General features: G+C 36.4%; 1 protein-coding gene across 3 annotated transcripts in view; it reads left to right on the top strand.

The window, feature by feature from the left end:
• The first annotated feature begins 1,112 nt into the window (after positions 1 to 1,112).
• The window catches only part of LOC122047440 (protein phosphatase 2C 70-like), a 51,658-nt gene continuing 29,413 nt past the window's right edge, over positions 1,113 to 23,357 (top strand). Inside the window, exons 1-8 of one of the 3 annotated variants that reach the window (XM_042608747.1) lie at positions 1,113 to 1,489; positions 6,588 to 6,665; positions 6,915 to 7,095; positions 7,186 to 7,371; positions 7,536 to 7,711; positions 8,090 to 8,248; positions 19,984 to 20,127; positions 20,197 to 20,258. In XM_042608747.1, coding sequence (XP_042464681.1) covers positions 1,238 to 1,489; positions 6,588 to 6,665; positions 6,915 to 7,095; positions 7,186 to 7,371; positions 7,536 to 7,711; positions 8,090 to 8,248; positions 19,984 to 20,127; positions 20,197 to 20,258 — 1,238 coding nt within the window. In that variant the 5' untranslated portion in view covers positions 1,113 to 1,237. Of the gene's footprint in view, positions 1,490 to 6,587; positions 6,666 to 6,914; positions 7,096 to 7,182; positions 7,372 to 7,535; positions 7,712 to 8,089; positions 8,249 to 19,983; positions 20,128 to 20,196; positions 20,259 to 23,357 lie in introns of all 3 variants that reach the window. The other 2 variants (XM_042608746.1, XM_042608748.1) reach the window with 2 other exon arrangements.

Genomic DNA, 23,357 nt, shown 5'->3' with positions numbered 1-23,357 from the left:
ACTCATCTATAACTCAAAGACATTGAAATGGTATAAAACACATATTTCATTACTTCCGTGGTACAACATACATGAGGTTATTTTATTTGATAAGAATAAATTCATCTTTAGTAGAATATGTAGATGCAGGTTATTTTTCAGATACACATAAAGTTAGATCGTAAACAGGCTATGTGTTTACATGAGGATGTATTGTTGTATCATAGAAGTCAACAAAATAAATTTTAACAGTGACATCGTCAAATCACTCTAAAATTATTGTAATACATGAAGCAAGTCGAGAATATATATGGTTGAGATCCATGACACTACATATTTAAGAATCATGTGGATTAACAACAGCTAAAGATAGTCCGACGATATATTTGAAGATAATGTTACTTGCATTGCACAATTAAAGAGAGATTATATTAAAGTGGATAGAACAAAACATATTTCACAAAAATTCTTCTACACTCATGAACTTCAGAAGAATGATGGTATTGATGTCTAACAAATTCGTTCTAGTGATAATGTAGTTGATTTATTCACAAAAGTATTGTCGATGTCGATATTCAAGAAATTAGTGCATAAGATAGGAATATATAAATTAAAAAATCTTCAATGATTAAAATTAATGCATAAGATAGGAATGTATCAATTAAAAGATCTTCAATGATTAAAATTAGGGGAAATATCTACAGTTGTACTTTTTATTTTCTTTTGTTCAAATTTTTTTCCACTGATTTTAGGGCGTGGTTTTAATGAGATAATGTTGAATTCTCCATTAATTATCTAAGAAAGAGTGTTATAATAAATTATTGGTGGATGAGTCATTATATTTTTTTATTTTTATATTACTTTACTTATCTTATAAATATGAGTATTTGATAGAAATAAAGGTTACAAGTCTCTCTTCGTCTAGTATTAGATTAGAACAATGTCCTTTATTTTTTATTTTTAAATCTAAATGTGTCAATTGAAAAAATGTTTTTTTTTTAATAATTGGCTATCGACTTTGCGTCCTCTGGATTTGGAGGTGCGCTGGTGCAAGCAGAGGAGCGCGCACGTGCGGCGCACTCGCACGAATTGATGCATGAGTCGGACAGTGGAAGGAGCGCAACGACACCAAACAAAGGCCAAGGAGAGTCGTGACTCGTGAACAAAGAGAAAAGGCCGAACTAAAATCGAGGGGTGGACGGCGACGGGCAACCCGACCCGAGCGGCACGGAGCAGCGACACGGCGGAACAGGGAGCGATGCGACCATTTCAAAGCGCCTTTCTCGCCCCATCTCCCTCCTTCTCGGGAGCCGATGAGGAGTCAATGCAATCGCTGACCCTGTTCGCCACCACCACCACCAACGCCACCACCTCATCGGAGATGCACTCAAGCCTCAAGGGCGTCTTCGTTGTTATGATTATCCTCCTCCTCCTCCTCCTCCTCATTTTCCTCTTGGCCTGCCGCCCTTGGCGCTTCTTCCTCGCCGCATCCTCTTCCTCCTCCGTCAAGGTTTGTTTACGTTTGTCCTTCCTTTGCTCTTCCTGCCCTTGTGGAGTTCGGTTTAGGGTCTTCTCTGGTGCTCTAGTTTATTCCTCGCCGTTTAGTTTCGTGTGTTTATTGATCGAATAACTCTGATCTCCGATCTTGCTGATGATCTGATTGCCCTTTCTTGGTTGCATTGTCATGCGTGCTAGAAAAAAAGTTCTGATTTATTGTGTAATAAAGTTGTTTTGTATGTATTTCTTATTCATCTTTGTCAGCTTTTGAAGGATTTGATAAATGATAACAGATTCGACACGACAACTAAATCTGCATTTGGAGGAATATTTTTATCGATTTGCTTTTGGCTTTTTATAATTACAAATTGAGTATTTGCAGGTTAGATGGTTATGCATTTAGCGGTTTTTCTTGGCAACATTGTCTCTCTTCTTAGGAATAGGAAATAGGACAGAAATTTGTGAGCAAGATTGAACTTCATGTAGCCAACATATGCAAGTTTTATCCTTCTGCTTCCTGACAGCCCCCCACATTATCTACTGAGTAATGGTTAAGTTAGATGATTGGACTAAATTTCTACATCAAATCTGAGATGGAGCCTCCAATTGTTATTTTGGGAAATACTACCAGTCTGAGGTGTAGAAGTTCCAACAACCATTAAAACCTTGGAGCTGAAATCAGCATGAATCATGCAAATTGTAGCTAAAACTCAAGTAAATTGTTTAAATAAATGGAAGTAAAGCTTTTAACTTGGGAAGGAGGATAGTCAGCTCTGGTTCATGCTACTAACTTTTGTATTAGAAAGAACCTAAACTTATTTGTGAGCTTAATTTAGTAAGTACACTACAAGAAATCAATTAAACTCTTCGTTTTACAATATGATGTAAATGAAGAAATCAATGAAATTTGTTGTTTCCATAATTTCATCAACAATCATTGAGGCGAATTCCTAGAGGTACTATTAGTATGCTACATTATGAAACCATCATCAAAACTCAATATCTGAAAACAATTAAATTAAAATAATTTAATATTGAATGAAAAAGGAGAAAAGACACAAGAGAAATAAGAAAAAAAGAAAGGAAAATAGGGGAGAGAAATAAGTGAGTTATAAAGATAGGAAGGAAAATAGGAGATGAGGAGAATTAGGGAGGGGAAATAAGTGATTTATAAAGAAGTACAAGAGGTAGAAGGGATAGGGAGAGATACTAGAGAGGTGAAATGCTGGGAGAAAAGAAATGAAGGTAGGGAATTCTCTAAATGAAAGGAGATTGGGGGTGATAAGAAGTGGAGATAAGTGGTACAACAAAGGAGGAAGAAGAATACAAGGACATATGAGAAAGTAGACGCACAATTGGAGAACACGGATGACTAGAAATGACCAATAATTGCTGGTGACTGTTGTCTAGTATTCGAAAGTGGAAAAACATAGAGCTATAATAGGATAGATATATAAGGAATGCTTGATATCTGTGTTTTTATAGAGGATAGAAGCATATAATGTTGACTTGGTTTGCTTCTGTTTGACTCTCAATCAGATCATGACCTGGGTTGAATAGACAATGGATCCTACATCCTTTACTATGACTTCCAACATCATAACATCCTCTAGCTAACCATTCCAGATGGTACTAATAGAAATATGCCTGATAGTGCTGTTAAATAACTTTTCTACTCCAACCTTATTTCATTACGTGATGTTTATAGGAGAACCATGACAAGAATAATATCACATAACAGGAAGATTTTTTTTATCTCCTTAATTATAGTTTCTTATAGTTACTAGGTCAATGGTATTACTCAAGTCAGTAGCAATAGTATATTTAACAAAATCACATAGTATTGAGCACTCATGGAGCATTTTATCTATTTAGAGTATCTTTTCATTTACATGGGGATAAACAATTTTACAGTAGGGCAATGTTTAAAATTTCATTCCGAGCCTAGATTTTGATCTCTAGCCGAAATGGATAGTGTTGTGCCATTTGATAGTAGGTGGCAGTTGTTCTAATGAGGAAGAGGAGGAGAAAGAAGATAAAGAGGAGGGAAAGGAAGAAGAAGAGGAGATGAGGAAATGGAGCTTACCTAGAGGCCTTTGATTGTCAAGGGGTTTTTGCCTAACATCAACATGGATGCGGAATCAAGGTTTCTCTGTTGTGGAGTGAATAGGCTTCAGTCACATGGAACTGCAAGGAGGATGGCTACGAGATTGAGGTGTTTGTGAGCAAGCTTTGGACTTGTGGAGTTGCTAGGAGGAAGGTTGCATGGTTGAGGAGTCAAGATTGGTAATGTGGAGACAAATTGCGAGGTTGAGGATAGGAGATCAAGGAGATCAGTTGGGTGGAGGGTGGATCATGAGGTAGAGGAGATTGTGAGGTGATCAGTCTTGTAGAAGATGGATCACATGTATTGATGTTGTTCCATGTCTTGGTGTGGGACCTGAACAAAAAATATCAGCCATGTCAATCGACACAACTTGGCTATGACAATCAACACGACTTTATATTTTAACCCATTGTAGGGTGAGTCAAGGTTCAACCTCTTGGTCTCCTCCCAATACTGATTGACATGTGTCTATTTGACATGTATTTGTGTCAAACACGATGCGACAGGTACATGGAGCGGTAATCAAAATAAATAGCTTGATACTATGAGTGGGATGAATGGTATGGTTTTTTTTTGGCTTCCTTGAGGTCAAAACTTATGGGATGACAATGCACTAAATAACATAAAACCATTTACTTTCTTCTTTTAGCCAATAAATTTGTGTATTTATTATGGAATTATACTGTATGTTGCAACCTTTTTTTGGATAAGCATATAGATTAGTGTTAGTTGAGAATGGAATTTAATTTTACACTATTAGATTCCAGATTTCTGACTTGACATATATGAACTAGGACCTGAATAAGGGTGTTTAAGAACTTTAGTTTAGCATATTTGAGCTACAATTCAGCATTATGAAATAACCGTACTTTATTTTAATTTCTTTAGAAAATTAAATGACAAAATAAATAGATGGAAGGCATATGGACACGGTAGTACTAGAGACCACTAAGCTATACAAAAACCTTGTAATCGAATATGTAAAGAAAAGGAAAAAAATATGTTTAAGTATGGCAACTTTTGTGTATCACATTCTGATTGTAAGTTAAACTTGCGTTTTTAGACATGATAAGTATGAGCAAGGGAACAAGGATTTCAGATTGTTATTGTTGGGTAAGATAGGATTTGATGCTAGGCAAAATAGTTTAATGTAATGCAAAACTAGGCATCCATATTCTTCTTAGCATCACACCAGCAAAAAGTGGAATGGGAAAGTACCCTCCTACCCAAGGGTTAAAGTTGTGGTCAAACACTTCTTGAAGTAATTGCCAGCAAAAAGGAAAAGTGACTTCCGCACAACCTGGAACCAGATTAACTGCTCTGTTCTGCAGTATCTGTTATCACCATTCTTTGTCAATATGTATCATGATTTGAAATTTGGTACTGTGCTGGACGAAATGGTCGAAAGGTATCATTCCAATAAATACTGAAACTCGACGTTCTACTCAATCTACTCGATACCAAAACATTGTCTCTTGTGTTGTTATGTCAATTATATCGAGGAGTATCATTTCATGTCAACACTCAACACCCATTGGCATGCTAAAATTGTGACAATATTATTATTTTTTTTGTATTGTGTCTCCATACAAGATATTGTCAAAATCACAGTATTCTTGATGGAAAGCAAACAATAGACTTGTCTTGTCTTTTTCTTTTTCTTCGTCATCCCTTTTCTCCTTGTACTTTCAATTTGCTACCGGCACCATACTTCTCGTTCCTGTCAAAGGTCGAAACACTAGAACGGTTTGAGATTTTGAACCTTGGCATGTATCACTGATATTGGAAACATTTCAAATCCATGGTTCAAGCTCACTTGAGCAAGATAAGAGGAAAAACAAGCTAAATTGGTTGTGTGATATCACTTGAATACTTCTGTCTATGCCAATGTGTCTTATGCAGCTAATTTTTGCTGTATGCAGATGTTTTGATCTGGATTTATTGGAGAACATGCTAAATGTTTTAGCAGATTAAAGATAGACCAAAATGCTACATGTTCATCCTCCTCATATTTACAATTAGAATAACTGCCCCATTAAACTTCTGGGGCTCTTAAAATTTTGACAGCAACAACTTGTCCTAAGCCCCTTACCTATACAAATCCTTTTAAAACTCTCATCTCATCAATTCCAATGATGCATCATATGAGACCTCTCACTAAATGACCACACTCTAACTAATCATCTTACAACATCATCACAAATGGACTTTGGGTTCACTAGTTTACACCTGATTTGAAAGAACTTGTTCTATGGTCGGATCAAATTTCATTAATTTGTTATTCTCCATAATCCACTCATCAAGAACTACCTAGATCATTGCCACATCGGCATACTTGACCTTCCTGCTCTCACCCTGAAATCATACTCTTCTTCATACTTTTCAGTAGCAGAATTTGAAAAATATCTTCAAGGAATACCATTGGCGCTGTTTGATTTACAACATAGTTGACAAACCAACATATCCATGGGCTTATTCTTGTACAGACATGGGCGATTCAATTCAAATGCAGATTGAGTGATTTGATGTGGTCTTTCATTTGGTTTATTGATGTCTTTGTGAACTGAGTGGCAGCTCAATTTTCTCTTTTTTTTTTCTCAGTTGTTGCATTTCTTGCTTGGTATATTCATTCTCTCTCCGAATTGCCCCTACTATCATAAATTTTATAATTAATATACTTGATTGTCACCTCCTTGCTCTTCACAAAAAAAGACAGATATGTGTGGGCGATTAAGTTAGAGGCATGTTGACTATACACACTCTGATATGATCAAAGAGGCTAGTTGTAACAGCAAGCCTGCATCTTATGTTAAATTATCTGTTCCTACATAGGGTAGACCAATGACTTGTCCTTGGTTAGGTTCATATTTCCACTTTCTATTTCCACCTTTGGCCAATACCAAGTGGTTTGTTTCTCATGGTCCCTTTTTTCTTTAGTTCTTATATGTTATTTGATAATATCTTCTTCAATTTTGTTTAACTTTACACTTTGCCAAATCTTTAGATATCCTATTTCAAGGGTTGGTTTTTCTGGTTAAAGAAATTTGGAATATGGGTACAGAAGCTGGTGCATTGGGCTAAGGTACATTAGTCTTGCATTTTCCAATCACCTTATTTTTTATCCTAGGAGTGCTTTGAAATCCAAAGAGTTTGTGAAGACTTTTCAAACCTCCTTGTAAACTGCGTTGAGTATTTATGAGAATTTTAGTAGTTTCCAATTGAGTAAGCAATCATTTTGTTCTTAAGACTCTTACTGTTATCTATCTATTTCTGTGATTTCTGTTTGTGTTTTCTAGACACTGTAGCTTAGTTACTGGTTTTCCCTTTTCAGACTGATAATCTTGAAAGACCACTACTCTATGAAAATGTCGATCATCACTTGGGAGAAAGCTATGATATGCCTGGAAGTTTTCCTGAGGCGTCAAGAATTCAAATTGATGGAGACATGGCCTCCACCAAAGTTCATGGATTTGTTAGAGGAAGTCAGTTTCAACCAATTGACACTTATCAAGGTAATTACATTATTTTCATGTATGGTCACTATTTTAACATGAACTTCTTTTTTGCTTAATATACCTTCACATTTTTAATTGCTACAGCAGATAGTTTGTCACTGGACATTTCTGATGAAGTTTTGCAAGACTTTCAACAAATTGGCAGTACACTTAGGCATTCAGTGATACCAAGTTGCTCTTTAGATGAGAGGAATCTGATCCAAGGAGATTTTAGCTATGATACTGAGAAGCACAGAAGTCTAGTTTCTGCTTTCACAAATCCAAAAATTCTGCGTACAGTTTTGCCTACTCTATTTTCTATTCTTAGGTGTATAAGTTTCTATTAGCCAATCCCACCTAGTGGGATAAGACTTGGTTGTTGTTGTTGTAGGTGTACAAGTTTCTTTCTATCACAGTTTTCTAGAAATCTAAATTATATATTTCATTTAAAAGTGCAGGAAGCAGCCTGACCTTGGAAGTCATAGCTGGCCCTTCATGTGGTCTTTGCTGTTCCAAGGAGTCAGTAGACTCATCTATGCTTCCTCTGACACTTGGAAGGGTTTCTCCAAATGATTTGTTACTGAAGGATTCTGAGGTCTCAGGGAAGCATGCATATATAAGTTGGAACTCAAAAGTAAACCATTCACATGAAAATTTCCATTTATCCCTATAAATTTGTTTGTTTGTTGCTATTCCATTAAACCCTGTGCATGCATTGGACAGTTGAAGTTCTCATTTTAGGTATCATGTTTCTTATTTTAAACTCCCACCATTCAATGATTGTTTCTGCTATTTTTGCTTTTATTAGGTGTCTTTCTAATAAAACTTTTTATAGAATTATTGAACTTGTGAAGTTTTGTACGATCAACATGAATAACACATGCATTTCATATTCACTAACTTATTTCTCATTGTTCCTTCTCATGTTCTCTCCATTGTTTATGGTATAGTTTATGGTATATGTCCTAAATGTTACTTCTTTCAGGTCTAACTCCTTAAATTCTTGATACAGAGTCTAAGATGGGAGCTTGTGGACAAGGGTAGCTTGAACGGAACTTTCTTGAATTCTCAAGCTATTCACCACTCAAATTCTGGATCAAGAAACTTCAGTGATCCTATTGAACTTGCAGATGGAGACGTTATTACTCTAGGCACTTCTTCTAAAATTGCAGTGAGCCCCATATCTCTTATTTTTGTTATCTCTGTTGCCTGAGGAGTTAAAGAAAACTTATTTTTATAGTCTTTTCTTTATGGATCTAGATGTATTGTTTTCCTTGATGAAACTTAACTCTACCAAACATATATATTAATCTGGAAATTGTTCTATGTTATCCAACCCTTGATACTAGATAGTCCCTTGTATCTTTTCACATGTTGCCTGGTTGCAATTTTACACTTACACCCTTCTATTTACAAAATATCAGTTAGGTCCTTAGCAACCACCTCAACCTCAACCTAGTTCAAAGATAAAATACCTTAATTTGTTATGAATATAGTTGATTTTAGGACCTCTTGAAGACTTTGCAAATTTTCTAATTGATCATTTGAACTAACAATGAAGCCATAACTTTTTTTATTGGATTTTTCCCCCTATAAAGTGGCAATTTGTCTCTTTATGGTTTACCCTGATATGAAAGACTAAATTAAAAGCAATGAGCATGGTAGTTTGATTGTCACAATAGATATCAGTTAAATAGTAGGACTACCCAACTTCACTATCTACTATTTGAGCTAACTAAACTCCCATGTGGAGAGATTCACAACCTTGTATTCTACTTTTGCATTTAACTTGGCCACTATAGTCTGTTTTCTTCTTTTCACTGCCTTGTATTTACAACCTTGATTGCTTCTTAGACGAACACAATGACCTAATGTGGTTCACTTATTAGTAGGACTGTGGGAGAACTAACCCAGTTTGCATTTGTGCACTACTGCACTATAATATGCAGATGGCTGTAGCCATCGTATAGAAGACTCTTTCCTGTAGTACTCAAGAAGCCTTAAAGCTATCACCCAGTCATCATGAAATGAGGACTCAAGAAAATGACTGATATCACTTAGAAAATGAGATAGTAGGTCTCTTAATGATAGATAATTCAATTTACCAAATAATCTCCAATACTTGAATTAGATAATAACTCTTATTGCCTTGATATACATCTACAGTTGGATCCATGTCCTACAAGCGATTAAAAAAATCTTGTTTCAGATCTATCAACATGGTAAAAAATTTCTTGTTTTGTCGGCGATTGACACATAGAACAACCCAAGACAACTGAAACACAATCAGAGCTTTCACAAAGGTCGGTGAAGCTTTCGTTGAGGTCATGAGGTGTTCTAGGAGGTTGCAAGGTCGCAAGGTGTTTTAGATCTGTCAGTTCAATAAGTTTTTTAAGATAGAACATCACACTTATGTAAATGTAGTCTTACTCAGAGGTCAACAAAGTTTTCATGAGATTGGTGAAGCTTCAATGAAGCTTATGCGACGTCAAAAAAGCTACGATGAAGCTTCTGTGAGGTCCACAAAGCTATGGCAAAACTTTTGTGAGATTGACAAAGCTATGGCGAAGCTTCCGTGAAGGCTCAAAGCTTCCTCAGAGGTTGCAAGGTTGCATCTGCCCTTTGCAAAACTAAGCTTCCACAATCGACGCCTCTCCTCCATGTGGAACTTCTCTTTCCCTCTTCTCCTTTTCAAAGGGTTGGCACACTTACCGACACTTGACACCCCCTTGGTACATTTTGTTCCAAAATCTCGACTCAAAATGAGATTTTAAACCTTGGGTCCTACTGGATTAGTTTTCTTAAGAATATAAACCACATTTCCCTTTGAGGGAGATATATCTATATCTGTATCCGTCTGAATAGGCAATCTCTTTGCCATGAGAGTAGTTAAGATTGCATGAATCATTAGTTTGAACTTTGAAGATGAGGTATACTTCAAGCTTATGATTCTAGCAATAGTATCATTAATTGTAATATCATATACATAAAAAATAAGAAAGATACATTTCATAGACTTAGATAAAGATAATACTTTGAGAGATGTGATATGGCCCCGACCATCTCAAATTGGAGAACATACCTAAATTTACCAAATTTTACGAAATTGCTTTTGCACTTTCTTAAAACACAAGGCAAACTCTTGGTATAAACCAGTTGAATTTGCTTGTTGTATGCTTCTTTAATTAGATCACAATGAAGGAAATATCTAGCCGATAAAAGTGGCTAGGAACATTTCTAGTAAACTAAGAAATAATCAATTTAAAGCAATCCTAGTCAAAAAGATATCAAATAGTGAATACCCACTGACAATTAACTATAAATTTGCTAATAATAAGGAAGAGGAACTAAGACTTAAATATTGTTGTAGTGCAAAATTGCCATTTCATCTACTATATTTTGTTTCATTAGAATGCCCCTAAGATGGTTTTTATAATTTCTAAGTGAAGGAAAAGAATAAATTAAAGGCAGTGTATTGGGGCAATAAGGAATTGTACGAGATTGACGCCGGGCAAAATATAGATTATTCTGGGGCGTGAAGTTACAGAGGGATTAAGAAGAAACAAGAGAGAAATAACGAAATACGAAGTAGCTCAAGATAGGTTTTTTTTTAAAAAAAAAACCTTCTTGAGAAAATAAGAGTGGGAAATAAAGAACAAAAGAGATGTAGCCGTAACGTGGCTTAAGCGAAACTAATTGATTCACTATCAAAATAACTTGTCCCTAAACATCATCTAAGTATAGGTTTATATAGCTCTCAAAACTCTCAAAAAAAATCTAAACAGAAAAATAACTAATTAGACTTATTCCCTAAGAGCTAGGAGAAATTAACTATCAAGACTTGGTTCCTAAGATTTAGGACAAAATTAAATATAAAATAATAAACTAAACTTAATTAACGGATAACTAAAAAACCCAATTTTGGATCCTCTCCTGCATCAGTTGCCTGGAGTTGAACAGAACTTGTCCTCGAGTTTAGGGTGGGTGTATCTGGCTCCAGAGCACAATGACTTAGGTGTTTTACATTAAAAACATCAGAAGTTTTTAAATGACTAGGAAGTCGCAACCTGTAGGCATTGTCATTAATCTTTTCTAGTATCTCGCAAGGTCTAATTTTTCGATCTTTGAGCTTGTTATATTCACCAACAGGGAAACGGTCACGAGTTAATATAGCCCAAACCATATCACCAATGTCAAAAAGAACCTGACGTCGATGCCGATCTGCCCTGATCTTGTATTTTGTGTTGCTTTCTTGAATAGCTTGCTTAACCTGCTCATGAATAACCCGAAGATGCTCGGCCATCTCCTCAACCTTGGGGTTAGTTTGTCTGGGACGCGAAATAGGGACTAAATCCAGTACCCCAGATGAGTTTCTTTGATATGTTGTATGCGAATTCTGCTTGTGGTAAAACCAGATCCCATTGCTTCGGTTTGGTTCATGTGAGACATCTTAAAAGATTTCCTAAGCTCCGATTCACTACTTCGGTCTAACTATTCGTCTGAGGGTGATAGGCGCTGCTGAAGTTTAGCTTCGTCCCTAGCTTTTCCCATAAAATCTTTCAAAATTGACTGACAAATTTAGTATCACGATCCGAAGTAATAGTTCGAGGAATGCCGTGTAAACGTACAATCTCTTTGAAGAAGAGGGTGGCAATTCGAACAGTATCCATGGTTTTTCTGCACGCCACAAAGTGAGCTATCTTGGAGAATGAGTCCACCACAACTAGAATAGAATCAGCATTGGTGAGGGTTCCCTTAGATTGCTGACAAACAAGGCAACTATCCACGAAATAAGCTACGTCACTGGTTAGCTTGGTCCAATAGAAGTCGGAAGAGATGAGGGCTAATGTTTTATCTCGGTCAAAGTGTCCTTCGTTATGCAATTCATTGATAATGTGCTGTATATCTAAGAAAGATCCAAAGCCGATAACCTTAATGGTAGTAAGTAGGGAAGAATGACAGCTTAGAGCATCTGCAACACGATTGAGACTCCCGGATTGATGCTTCAGCGTGAAGGTGAACTCTGGAAGTGCTAGAACGGGTGCTTCGATCATCTTTTCCTTCACCAGTTGAAAACTAGTTGTAGCCGCTTCAGTCCACTTGAACTTATGCCCCTTGAGTCACTCAATAATAAGAGCAATTAAGGTGTTGAAATTCTGGATGAATCAACGATAGAAAGAGGCTAATCCATGAAAATTTCGGATGTCGTGAATGGTTTTTGGCTGCGACCACTCTAAAACTGCATCTATCATTGATGGATCTACACGAACACCATCGGTAGACACTATAAATCCAAGAAACAAAACTGAGATTGTGAAGAAAGAACACTTCCTGGTGTTGATGAACAAGTGTTCCGCCTTTAGTTTCTCAAAAATAATGCAAAGGTGATCAAGGTGCAAAGCTCGTGTCGGGCTATAGATGAGGATGTCATCAAAGTATATAACTACGAATCTTCCCATGAAAGGTCGTAAGACTTGATGCATGAATCTCATGAACGTCCTAGGTGCATTGGATAGTCCGAAAGGCATGACCATCTACTCGTACAAACCATGTTGTGTCTTGAAGGCGGTCTTCCATTTATCTCCGAGCTCGATTTGAATCTGGTGGTATCCACTCCTAAGATCAATCTTGGAGAAGATCTTTGAACTGGAAAGTTGATCCAACATGTCTTCTAAGCGAGGAATCGGAAATATGTACTTCACCGTGATTGTGGTAATGGCTCTGCTATCAATAAACGTGCACCACGAACCGTCTTTCTTTGGCACAAGTAGGACATCCTTAGGGCTAAGACGGTATGCCGGCTGGTTAGGTAAGCTTGACCTCGGAACGAGGTCAATCTGGTGTTGAATGTCTCTCCTAGAGGAAAATCCCGGAGGAAGGTCTTCAGCCATCAAATCAGCAAAGTCGGATAGGAGTTGTTGCACCTCAGCTAATAGATCCAAGTCTAGGTCTATTGTATCGCTTTTGTAAGGAAGCAAAGTATAGACCATGTCTTCGTGCTTCATTTTGTTCAAAAATCTGGACATAGAAAGTAGTGTAGAGTTATTGGTTACCAAATCTGAAGGGATTCCATCTGTCCAGACTCCGAATAGAGTGCAACCATGTCAGGAGACCACAAACTCATCATCTTCCTTGTAAGTAGCCTCGATCGTCCTTCTAGATTCAAAAGGAAAGTTGGTAGCTTTATTTTCTTCTCCCAATAGTTCCAAGGGGAATATAGCCATGTTGGATGGTACGAGATGATTGTGTCACTAGATGCTCCTGTATCAGACGCCCCAGGTTGAAAAGAACTCGTCCTCGAGTTCAAAATAACGTCTTCAACATCCGTAGTCTCCATTTTCTTAGCATTGTCTTCCGATACGGCATGAGCTGCATCTTCAAATAAGACCAAAATCTCATGGTCATCACCATAAAGTACCTCGTTAACTTCATCATCAAATATCGGTTCACCTAGTCCTTCGATCTCGTCTTCGTCGTAAATTAGATCACCGAATAATTCGATCTTGTTGTCGCCTTCGGTGCCTCCTCCGATTGGATGATTGAGAGAGTAGGATTGGTCGTAATCGATGTTGTCGAAGTCCACATCCTCATGGTTGTCTTTGCTGCCGTGAGAGGAAGGGGGAACGTAGAGGCGCTGGGGAGTTGGTGTTCTCTCGAAGTTGTAGGTGGTGGGGTGGTTGAACCCGTATTTCTTGAAACCAAACTTGTGCTTAGACAACTCTTCTTGATTGGAAATTAGAGATTTTTCAAAAGGGGAATAAAGGAACTTACGATCTTTACGTTCTCGTGCCACTAGACGTCGAGATAACTTTGTGACTTATCTCTGTAGATACTGAATCTTGTCTTGGGTGCTACGACTACGGTGTGAGGCTTCCTCAGCCGGAACCTGCCTTTCACGATCATGACCACGTCCACGATGACCCTCCATTGGATCTTAATGAGCTCTGATACCAATTGACGCCGGGCAGAATATAGATTATTCTGGGGCGTGAAGTTACAGAGGGATTAAGAAGAAACAAGAGAGAAATAACGAAATAAGAAGTAGCTCAAGATAGGTTTTAAAAAAAAACCTTCTTGAGAAAATAAGAGCGGGAAATAAAGAACAAAAGAGATGCAGCCGTAACGTGGCTTAAGCGAAATCAATTGATTCAATATCAAAATAACTTATCCCTAAACATCATCTAAGCATAGGTTTATATAGCTCTCAAAACTTTCAAAAAAATCTAAACAGAAAAATAACTAATTAGACTTATTCCCTAAGAGCTAGGAGAAATTAACTATCAAAATTTGGTTCCTAAGATTTAGGACAAAATTAAATATAAAAAAAATAAACTAAACTTAATTAATAGATAACTAAAAAAAAATCTAATTTTGGATCCTCTCCTGCATCAGAGATGTAAAGCGAAAGAGGATATAAGGTGGTCTATTTGCGAGCATGCTTTTCTTAAGAAATGAGGTGGTCTAGATCAGTGTTAGGATCCTAGATTACATGAGTTGCAACATGAGTGACATTATTGATATCACTATTGAAAATCCATAGAGTTAAATAGCGACCATCAGAATTGATCTAAAAAATTTTAAAAATAAAAAATAAGAAAAGATCAAAATGAAAAAATATAAAATTTTAAAATATTATATTTGATGTGTATATTTGAATACTAGCCACCTTACCTAGTGGGATAAGGCTTGATTGTTGTATGTGTATATTTGAATACTATAGTACAAACAACAACAACCAAGTTTTTATCTTAGTAAGTGGGGTCGATTATATAGATCCTCCTACACCATTGGACTCGATTCCTTATTATATCCTCATCTATTCTAATGAATTTTATCCCCTGGGTTGTCATGGTTTGAGATGTAGTTCCACTTATAAGGAGGTAGCTCACTTGTTGACAATGTAATAATAACCAAAATCCATTTCAGTGATAAATGACTAAATATGAGCAAGAGGTGTTTGATATAACATATATTTATTTATTTATTTTTAAGTAAATATAGTTAAACCATGTAGAACCAATAACTTATATGACTAAAATAAAAAGTACAATGAATAAAGTCAAACTTGAAATCAACATGTCAAGGATTTTTGAGCAACTTTATATGCTAGTTGAAATCAACTATAACTCCAAAATTAACCTTTGCCTACAAAACTAGAGGCTAAGCAAAACACAAAGTGAGTACAATTTGTTAAGTGGGTAAATAATAAAATATATGCATCAATATTTTTATTGAGTGATCAAACCAGATAAGTCACAATTTACATTACATTTTTAAAATTGTTATTTGAGGTCTTTAGTTTTAATATATAGTCTAGCTTATATTTTCGTTTTATTTATTTGTCACTAATTAAAGTCACCAGCCATTTGTTTTATTTATCATCCTTTTTATCACAATTTAATATGCTTTTAATTATCTTTAGTCATCATCAATAAATTTATCTTCAATAAATCCATTAAGAAATAAATCACTAGAGCCAAGTCCTCATAGTGTAAATAACATGTTATGATGTATACGCTAAAACTCTCAGTGGTGATATATAATTATATAGCGGCATCACACAAATAAATACTAGTATAACATCATCTGAGCGTGTGAGCGGTTAGGTTCTCTAGGTTCAAAGTTTCACTTTTTAATATTTATTTTTTTCATTAACTATTTTATTTTTGTTTATATCTTATCTGTAAGTCTGAGGTGCTAACCTAAATCACCTTTTTGATAAAGGATTCGATAATTTAACTATTTATTATTATATTGTATCAATGCAGGGTGTATAATAAAAAAAATACACAAGTATTAATACATAAATAAATAAGTAACTGGAAAAATAATTGAAATTAAGGAATAATTAGAGCATCAATTTTTAATTTTTGAAAACTAGCCTTTCCATTTAATCTCCATATGATCACCCTCCTAGATATATAACACGAAAAAAAGAATAAGAATTATTTAACACTAATGATTTTTTTTTAAAATTCATTTCACTAATTTAATGTTGTGTTAATATTTTTTTTTTCAAAATAGTTATAGAAGGATATGTATAATTTATTTTTATACATTAATTTATGCATAAGGAATATGTAAATGAGAACGGATATATTTAACCACCTCAAATATACAACAAATAGGGATTTGAAGATCTAAAAATTATGAGTGCTATCCTTGAATGAGTATTTATAAATACAAATATATAAATAACTTAGAAAAACTTGAGATAATTTTGATAGTAACACCAAATTTACAAATTAATTGGATGGATCCAATTTTAATCCAACAACTTGATACAACTTTAAGTTAAAAATTCAACTTATTATTAACAAACAATCATTTATTTTCCATTCTAATTCAAATACACCAACCTATAACAGAAATATAATAAAATCGAATGTTTACCAAACAGTTTTCACTACATAACAAAGTGGGTACATCAAGCCAATTGAACTTGAAACAAAACGTAATTTTTAATCCAAAATAGGAATCTTACACAATATCTGTAAAATATTAGTCATGGAATTCTTACCTTCAATTTAACAACTAATGTGCAAGGAGAGACTTGGTCACAATGATGCCTTATATGCAATGCAACCACCACAAGGGCGATTTTACCCAAGGACACAGGGGTAGCAACTTGCCCTACCTCTTGATCATGCCTTGGCTTTGAGCGGCTAGATGTTGAGGTTTCAGGCACATGACACGGGAGAAAGAGAGTGGAGAGGGTAGATGGTGGTCTAGTGCCTCTTTGTAGGGCTTTGTGTGGCTCAGTAGTGGGCTATGGGCCTAGGGAGCAGGACAAGGAGAGAGAGACAAAAGGTTGGCTGAGATAATTGACAATAACCTCTTTTAACTTTAGCGGTGATGGGTAATTGAGTTTGAGGGGTGACAATCATACACCACACATATGTAGAGTGAGAAAGAAGGAAACAAGAAAGAGAGAGGAAAATGAGAAGAGTAAGAAGGAGAGAGAACTGTCGAAGGAGAAGAGGTGGCCAACATTAGGCATCTATTGTGAGGAAGATCTGGTGGTGGCATCTCATGAAGATGGAGAGGAAAGATCATGAAGGATAGGTCAATTGGTAGTATGTTGTGTGAGGACGAGTGGGACAGAGAGAAGAGATTATGTAGCCCAACTTCTAAAAATAAAAATTTCACTAATTCATTCTAGCATGACTAAACCAGGCTATCTGATGAGTTCCTTCCATTTGATCATGATTTGAACTCACGTGATCCTAGTCATCATGGCAATCGGATGAGTTCCTTCTATAACCAATTCGACTTCACCCAAAGCCCCAAATCTGTTTTGTTGGTTTAGTTCAACTTATTTCGTCATTTAAAGTTTTAAAATAAATAACTTAAGATGCAAAAATTCAAATACGATAAAAACTCATTTAATAGGAGATTGATAATTTTTGCAATTCTAAGTGAGATTATAATTTCAATCATTTGCTTTGACAGGGGAGAAGTATTTGGAGATTGGTTTTGATCATTTAACTCTAAGAGAGGGAGGTGTTAGGACAGACAACTAAAATCTAACACTGATTGCAAAAAAAAAAGAGTAGTGTGGAAGTCACTATCAATAGCTAAGCTCATGTTAAATCATGCACACAAAAATGTAAAAGATTATTTGGTGACAATTCTTGAAACAAAGAGGGGGAAGGAAAAAAAATGAAAAACTTAAGATGAATAATATGAAAAATAAATGCTTTGATCTTGTTAATTTTAAAATGCTTTTCTCCCTTTTGATTAATCATTGCCATCTTTTTATATAATTTTTTAAAGACCTAATTCTCTCTTCCACACTCTTTTTAGCAACCACTTCTTTCGATTTATATGGACCTCGTTTTTTTTAAAAAAATATGATACTGCCTTTCATTACATTTTTTTGCATCTCCCCCCTCCTTTTTACTGAATCTGCCTTTTTCATTTTATTTTCTTCGCCCTAGACCAAGTTGTCAAATCTTAGCCTCCCTTGCATAGAATGGCAACAAGGAGAAATCAGCTTGGAATCTTTTCCAGGGAACTGGGATGGGAAAAAGAGAACTTCACTCTTGAAGGGAAGGTTGCTTTTTGTTGTACCAACAAAGTCCATGTAGGAGGGCAGGTGCAACTTCTTGCATGTGAGGAAGTGAGGAGGTGGGGGCATGGAGTCAAGGTCTTGAAGAATTTGGTGCGTGATAATGAAGAGACAAAGCATGTGTTGGTGTGAAGGAGAATACGGGCTGGATTAGCAGATCATCAAAGATGTTTGGAGAAGTGGCATGGAAGGAGGTTTGCCAATGAGATTGAGGGTTGAGGAGAATGTGAGGGATTTTTGGTGGTTATTGTGAGAATAGGTCTTCTAGCAGGAGGAGAGGTTGGTGAGGTCTTCTGCTCTGTTGATGTTGCCCTGAGGAGAAGAGTTAAAAGCGGACAACAAATCAACAGGAAGTCAAGAAGGAAATGGCTTAGCATGGCTGCGGTAGTGGATGTGCAACTTCATTGACAACCGAGTTGGCCTTCTTGAGGCGAGGCACTGTTTGATGCGGTCGCTTGATGCACCTGAGAGAGGAAGCATTTTTCCTCTTCTGATTGGAGGAGCTGGGTATCTAGAAGTTGTCCCTCACTTGAAGAACTCGTGCAATCCTCTTTGTTCTTCTTGTATAAGAAAACTTGGAGAAACCTGAGTTGTTTTTTGCACAGATAGCTGCAGGTTGAAACAGAAAAATGCTGGGCTATTGTATTTAACAGGTGTTGAGTTGTGAATTGTGAGCAGAAAAGGCTTTTAGAATGGCAGAGAAAGGGAAGAAAATTACAGTTTACTTTGGTAGGGGGGGAGGCAAGCTGCCATATCAAACTTGTGCCCCTCTCCCTAACATGATTGAACAGGAAATTTCTAATCCTAGGAGAGTTTCCCTTTGATATCAAATTGAGCGGAATGAAATTTGTATGATTGATTTCAAGAGGTAACCATTATGTATGTAGGACTCAACATAATACTCTATTAGACACCTAATGTGCTATCCTAATGACTGTAACCTCTAACAACTTAATGACTCAATTCTGAAGTTGGAGGGAGGGATTGCATTCTCAGATATGAGGTGGGATATTGTGTGTGGATTCCGTTCCACCTCTAGATCGTTCAAATTCTATGAAGCAAACTGTGTCGGGAAATTCAACACCAATAGGCAAGGAATAATCCTTCCTGTGTAGGAAACCATAAACTCAGTGGCCAAGATGAACATGGAAACGAACCATGCAGTCACGTGCTCATTGTTTACAGCCTCATCTTAATTGTGCCTTATAAATACCCAAGGTTGTTTGGCCGATTTATTTGGTAGGTCAGTGTGTTTCTGAGTAGCCCAGGTAGGCATGCCATTGAACTCTTTTTGATTCTGTCACCACCATTATCAAGCTGTGTATGCCCAAGCTATTTAGTTTACCTTCCATCGAACTTTATGTAAGTCTCTATCATTAGTAATACTAAATTATTCTTTTCTTACATTGCTTAATATTTTCTTTGAGTCTCCCTCATATTTTTACCATAAATCCATTCAATTCTTCTAATTATAAACTATAGTGTATTAGTTTCCTGTGAATATGTTTGTACAATCTCAATTTATTTATTTATTTTTTCATTTTATCATCTGATTCTAATTGGTCTTCACCTAATTGTTCTTGGATATTACTGCCCTTTATTTTACCTTCACCTGATTGTTCTCTGACATTAGTATTATTTATTTTCTCTTAGATGATGATGTACTGATCCAAACTGTTGGTAGCTTTGTGAAAATTATAACCGTGCTTTATCAGATATCAACTGTTTTTGCAAGCTATACGAGGGTCCTCTTGATCATGTACTAGTTACTGAGTGGAATGATTGCTTATAAATTCTTATGCAATGTGCTGTGCTTACAAATTTATCTGTGGCAGGTCAAGATTTCCCAGTTTGTTGAACATCATAAACCAGATGGTGTGGGAATTGCACGTGATCCAATGTTTGCACGACGAGGTGGTAAAAAGCTTCCTATGGAAGACATGTGTTGCTGCCATTGTCCACTTAATGGTGTTGAGCAGGTTCTTGTGCACCAAAATGGAAAACCATGCATTTGCTCTAGAAAATTTAATTGATCATTTCATTTGCAGTTTGGCCTCTTTGGTATATTCGATGGACATGGTGGAGCTGGAGCTGCTATAACTGCAAGCCAGTATGTTGTCTAACTTAATTAACAGTAGTTGAACAGACCTTAAAGCATTTGAAGATCCTAGTTCCATACTCAATGTACATCTAGCAACCTGTTAGATTGTAGTTAATTTACGATATGTGCATGGTTTTAAGTTCTCCATCAGTACTTATCTGCATGGTCGAAACATATTGGTTGAATTGTTTCGTCTGTCAACCAATATCGGTATTGTGTCAACATAGATAAAAGTCATTGTGCCACCTATGCTACCTATGCTGACACAATTTCGATGATACCCATCGAGGCAAATTGTATTGTTCAAAATTGGTTGGGATATGCTGATTCTCTTATCCTTTGATTCTATTTGTGAGTCACGGGGAGAAGGTGAAATATTACAAAATAAGAGGGTGGAAAAGAGGGGAAGCACCAATAGCACCAACCAAAGAATCTATAGTAGTAAATACCAGGGTTAAAAACTCAAGCCGCGCTAGGACTGTGTAAGAGTTTCAGTTTCTGTTTGGAACAATATTGTTTTGGTAGAGTGCTATGTTTCAATATATGGTGCTAGTAGTAAATTATGGATGGAAGGAGCAAGGAGATGAAGAAGAAAAAGAAGATAATTATATGTTCAGACTATAAACTGTTGGGACCTTTGACACCGGCTAGGGGGGGCGGGGGGTGAATAGACGGTCACCCTTTACGTTTGCTTCTTGCACTTGTTAGCGTAGCGAAAATACAAAATAACAAGTATAAAATGAAAACTAACCCTAGAAGACAATAAACAAGAAGAACAAAACCTAACGACACGTTTCGTTTAACATGGTTTGGAGATGATGCTCCTACTCTACGCCTGTCCGTAAGGTGGACGATCCGTATTCGTTGATGGATGATTCCCCGTCAAACTCCGACTAGCACAATTCTCCTTCTTAGTGGAGAAATCTCGCCACAAACTTGATCACACTTGGATTGCACTTAAGGGCTTGGGAGACTCTAATTAAGGGTTAACAATGTCTAATTTCGTCACCAAAGCCAACCACCCAAGCTCCATTATATAGAGCTTGGGGAAATTAGCAAGCTGATTTTACCGTTACCAGTCGACTAGTCCTTGCATGAGTCGATTGGTGTTGGCCAACGACACTCCACAAAATCTGCGATTCTGCCAATGACTCTTTATCAGTCTACAGTGTACCAGTAGACTGGCTACATACCAGTAGACTGGCTACATACCAGTAGACTGGTTTTCACTACTGTCGGGCACAAAAACATTCTGTGCCATAACCTAGTCATGGGTCCAAATGCTAGTCGTAGGGTTTTACCCCGAGTACAATCTCTCATGCATTCGTCCTCGCCCACATAACCTCGACCTTACCTTCTAGTCATCTTCCATCAGCCTTGCGTCCCTCGGATGCTTCCCCATCCTTCACAACTTGCTTTCAAGAGCTTCCTTCGACCTCGATTTTCATCCTTGCCAAGCCATACTTGGACTTACATTGCCAAGACTACACACTTGGACTTACACCGCTAAGACTCACCCTTGGACTTTGCCGTTGCCAAAATCCCACTTGGACTTTCCTTGTTGTACCTGCATCCTGCATACTCATTAGTGCATATCAAATTCAACGATAAACCTAACTTAAACCTTTGTCCAAATATCAAAACCTAGGCTCACACCGATTCTTCCAACATGAACAATAACAGTACTATCTCAATTTGTCTTGACCTATGTTGTAACATGTCAAAGGGTGTCAAATGTTGGCTTGACATGGTATGAAATTTTAAACTATGATTAAGAGTGATTCATAGTTAGAGAAACAAAAATATATCCTAATCTTATACTTGTGTATATTTAAATTCTAATTGTCTCAATTCAATTTAATTTTATGTTGTGTGTTTAATTGAGATATATTACCATTGTTTTTTAGTTAAGATATATTTATAGACATGGAGAGGTTAGTTCCAATACTAGATGACGTAGGAGTATAATTTAATTTGGATATTGGAAAATGGACACAGATTTTATTAGGATGCTACAAGAACTAATTTGATGAAAGACATTCATTTTGGTAAATATTTTGATATTTGTTACTTGAGATGCTTATTATATTTGTGTAACTTGTCACATAATTCTATTCTATTTAATTACCATAAAAGGTAAACAAGCTAAGTGAAATATGATTTAGGATTAAACTCATTTGAGTTGACCTCAACATGTATTGGTATGACTCCATTTTACTTGGAGATTAAAGTGTCGGTATGGAATGATACTTTAAACCTTGGGTATGTGCACTATGTTATATCACACTTTTCTAATAAATTGAATAAACAATTATAGTTTCTCTTTATTTTGCAACTTTAGTATGAATTTATGCATTTTCAAATTTTGAAACATGTAAATTTATTCTCATACGGTATTAAATTGTCGTCGTTATCATCATCGTCATAGTTATTAGATTGTTATATGTATAGGCATGCAATTTCTCTTTTTGGTAAAAAATTACATTCCTCTATTACATTCAATCTGGTATTAGAGAGTGAATTTTGTGTTTCTATTTTAGGTTACGTGTTAGCAACTTACCTCTCCCTTCCCTTCAACATTCCTTTCCCCCTCCCTACTTCTCTTCTCTCTTCTCCCTTAAAAGATCCTCTTTTATCACCGTCTAGTTATCTTTTCCGTAGATAGCTCCTTAATCTCTCTATTGCCCCCTCACCATCTCTATGGATAGGGAAAGCTGCTGCTGTACCCAGTTAATGCTGATGAATGAAAGATGTTCAATTATATCTTCTTGTCTTTTAGTTATGATGTTTTTCTACCACCTCATCTATGTCCCCAAACAGCTACAATCCGTTGCCATCAACAACATCCTACACATCTTCAACACTAAGCATGCCTCTTTTAGAGCATTACTTGCTTTTTCATTAAAATTTGAAGCAAGCCACCTCTTCCCATATCCACATTTGGACGAGGATTGCTCATTTCTTGGAGTTACTAGATTCTCTTGACCCTTTTCCAGATGACACCCTATTCGAAGATTATGTGAACTTGCGAACCTTTACTACTGATGGGGTCATCCTTGAGCAATATCGGAAGTTAATCCCTTTCAACTTCCTTGAGAGCCTATCATG

This window comes from Zingiber officinale, chromosome 2B (assembly GCF_018446385.1).
Source record: "Zingiber officinale cultivar Zhangliang chromosome 2B, Zo_v1.1, whole genome shotgun sequence".
In the NCBI taxonomy this organism is placed as follows: domain Eukaryota; kingdom Viridiplantae; phylum Streptophyta; class Magnoliopsida; order Zingiberales; family Zingiberaceae; genus Zingiber; species Zingiber officinale.
The sequence above is the reverse complement of the archived record's forward strand: the minus strand, read 5'-3'. Positions and strand labels throughout refer to the sequence as shown.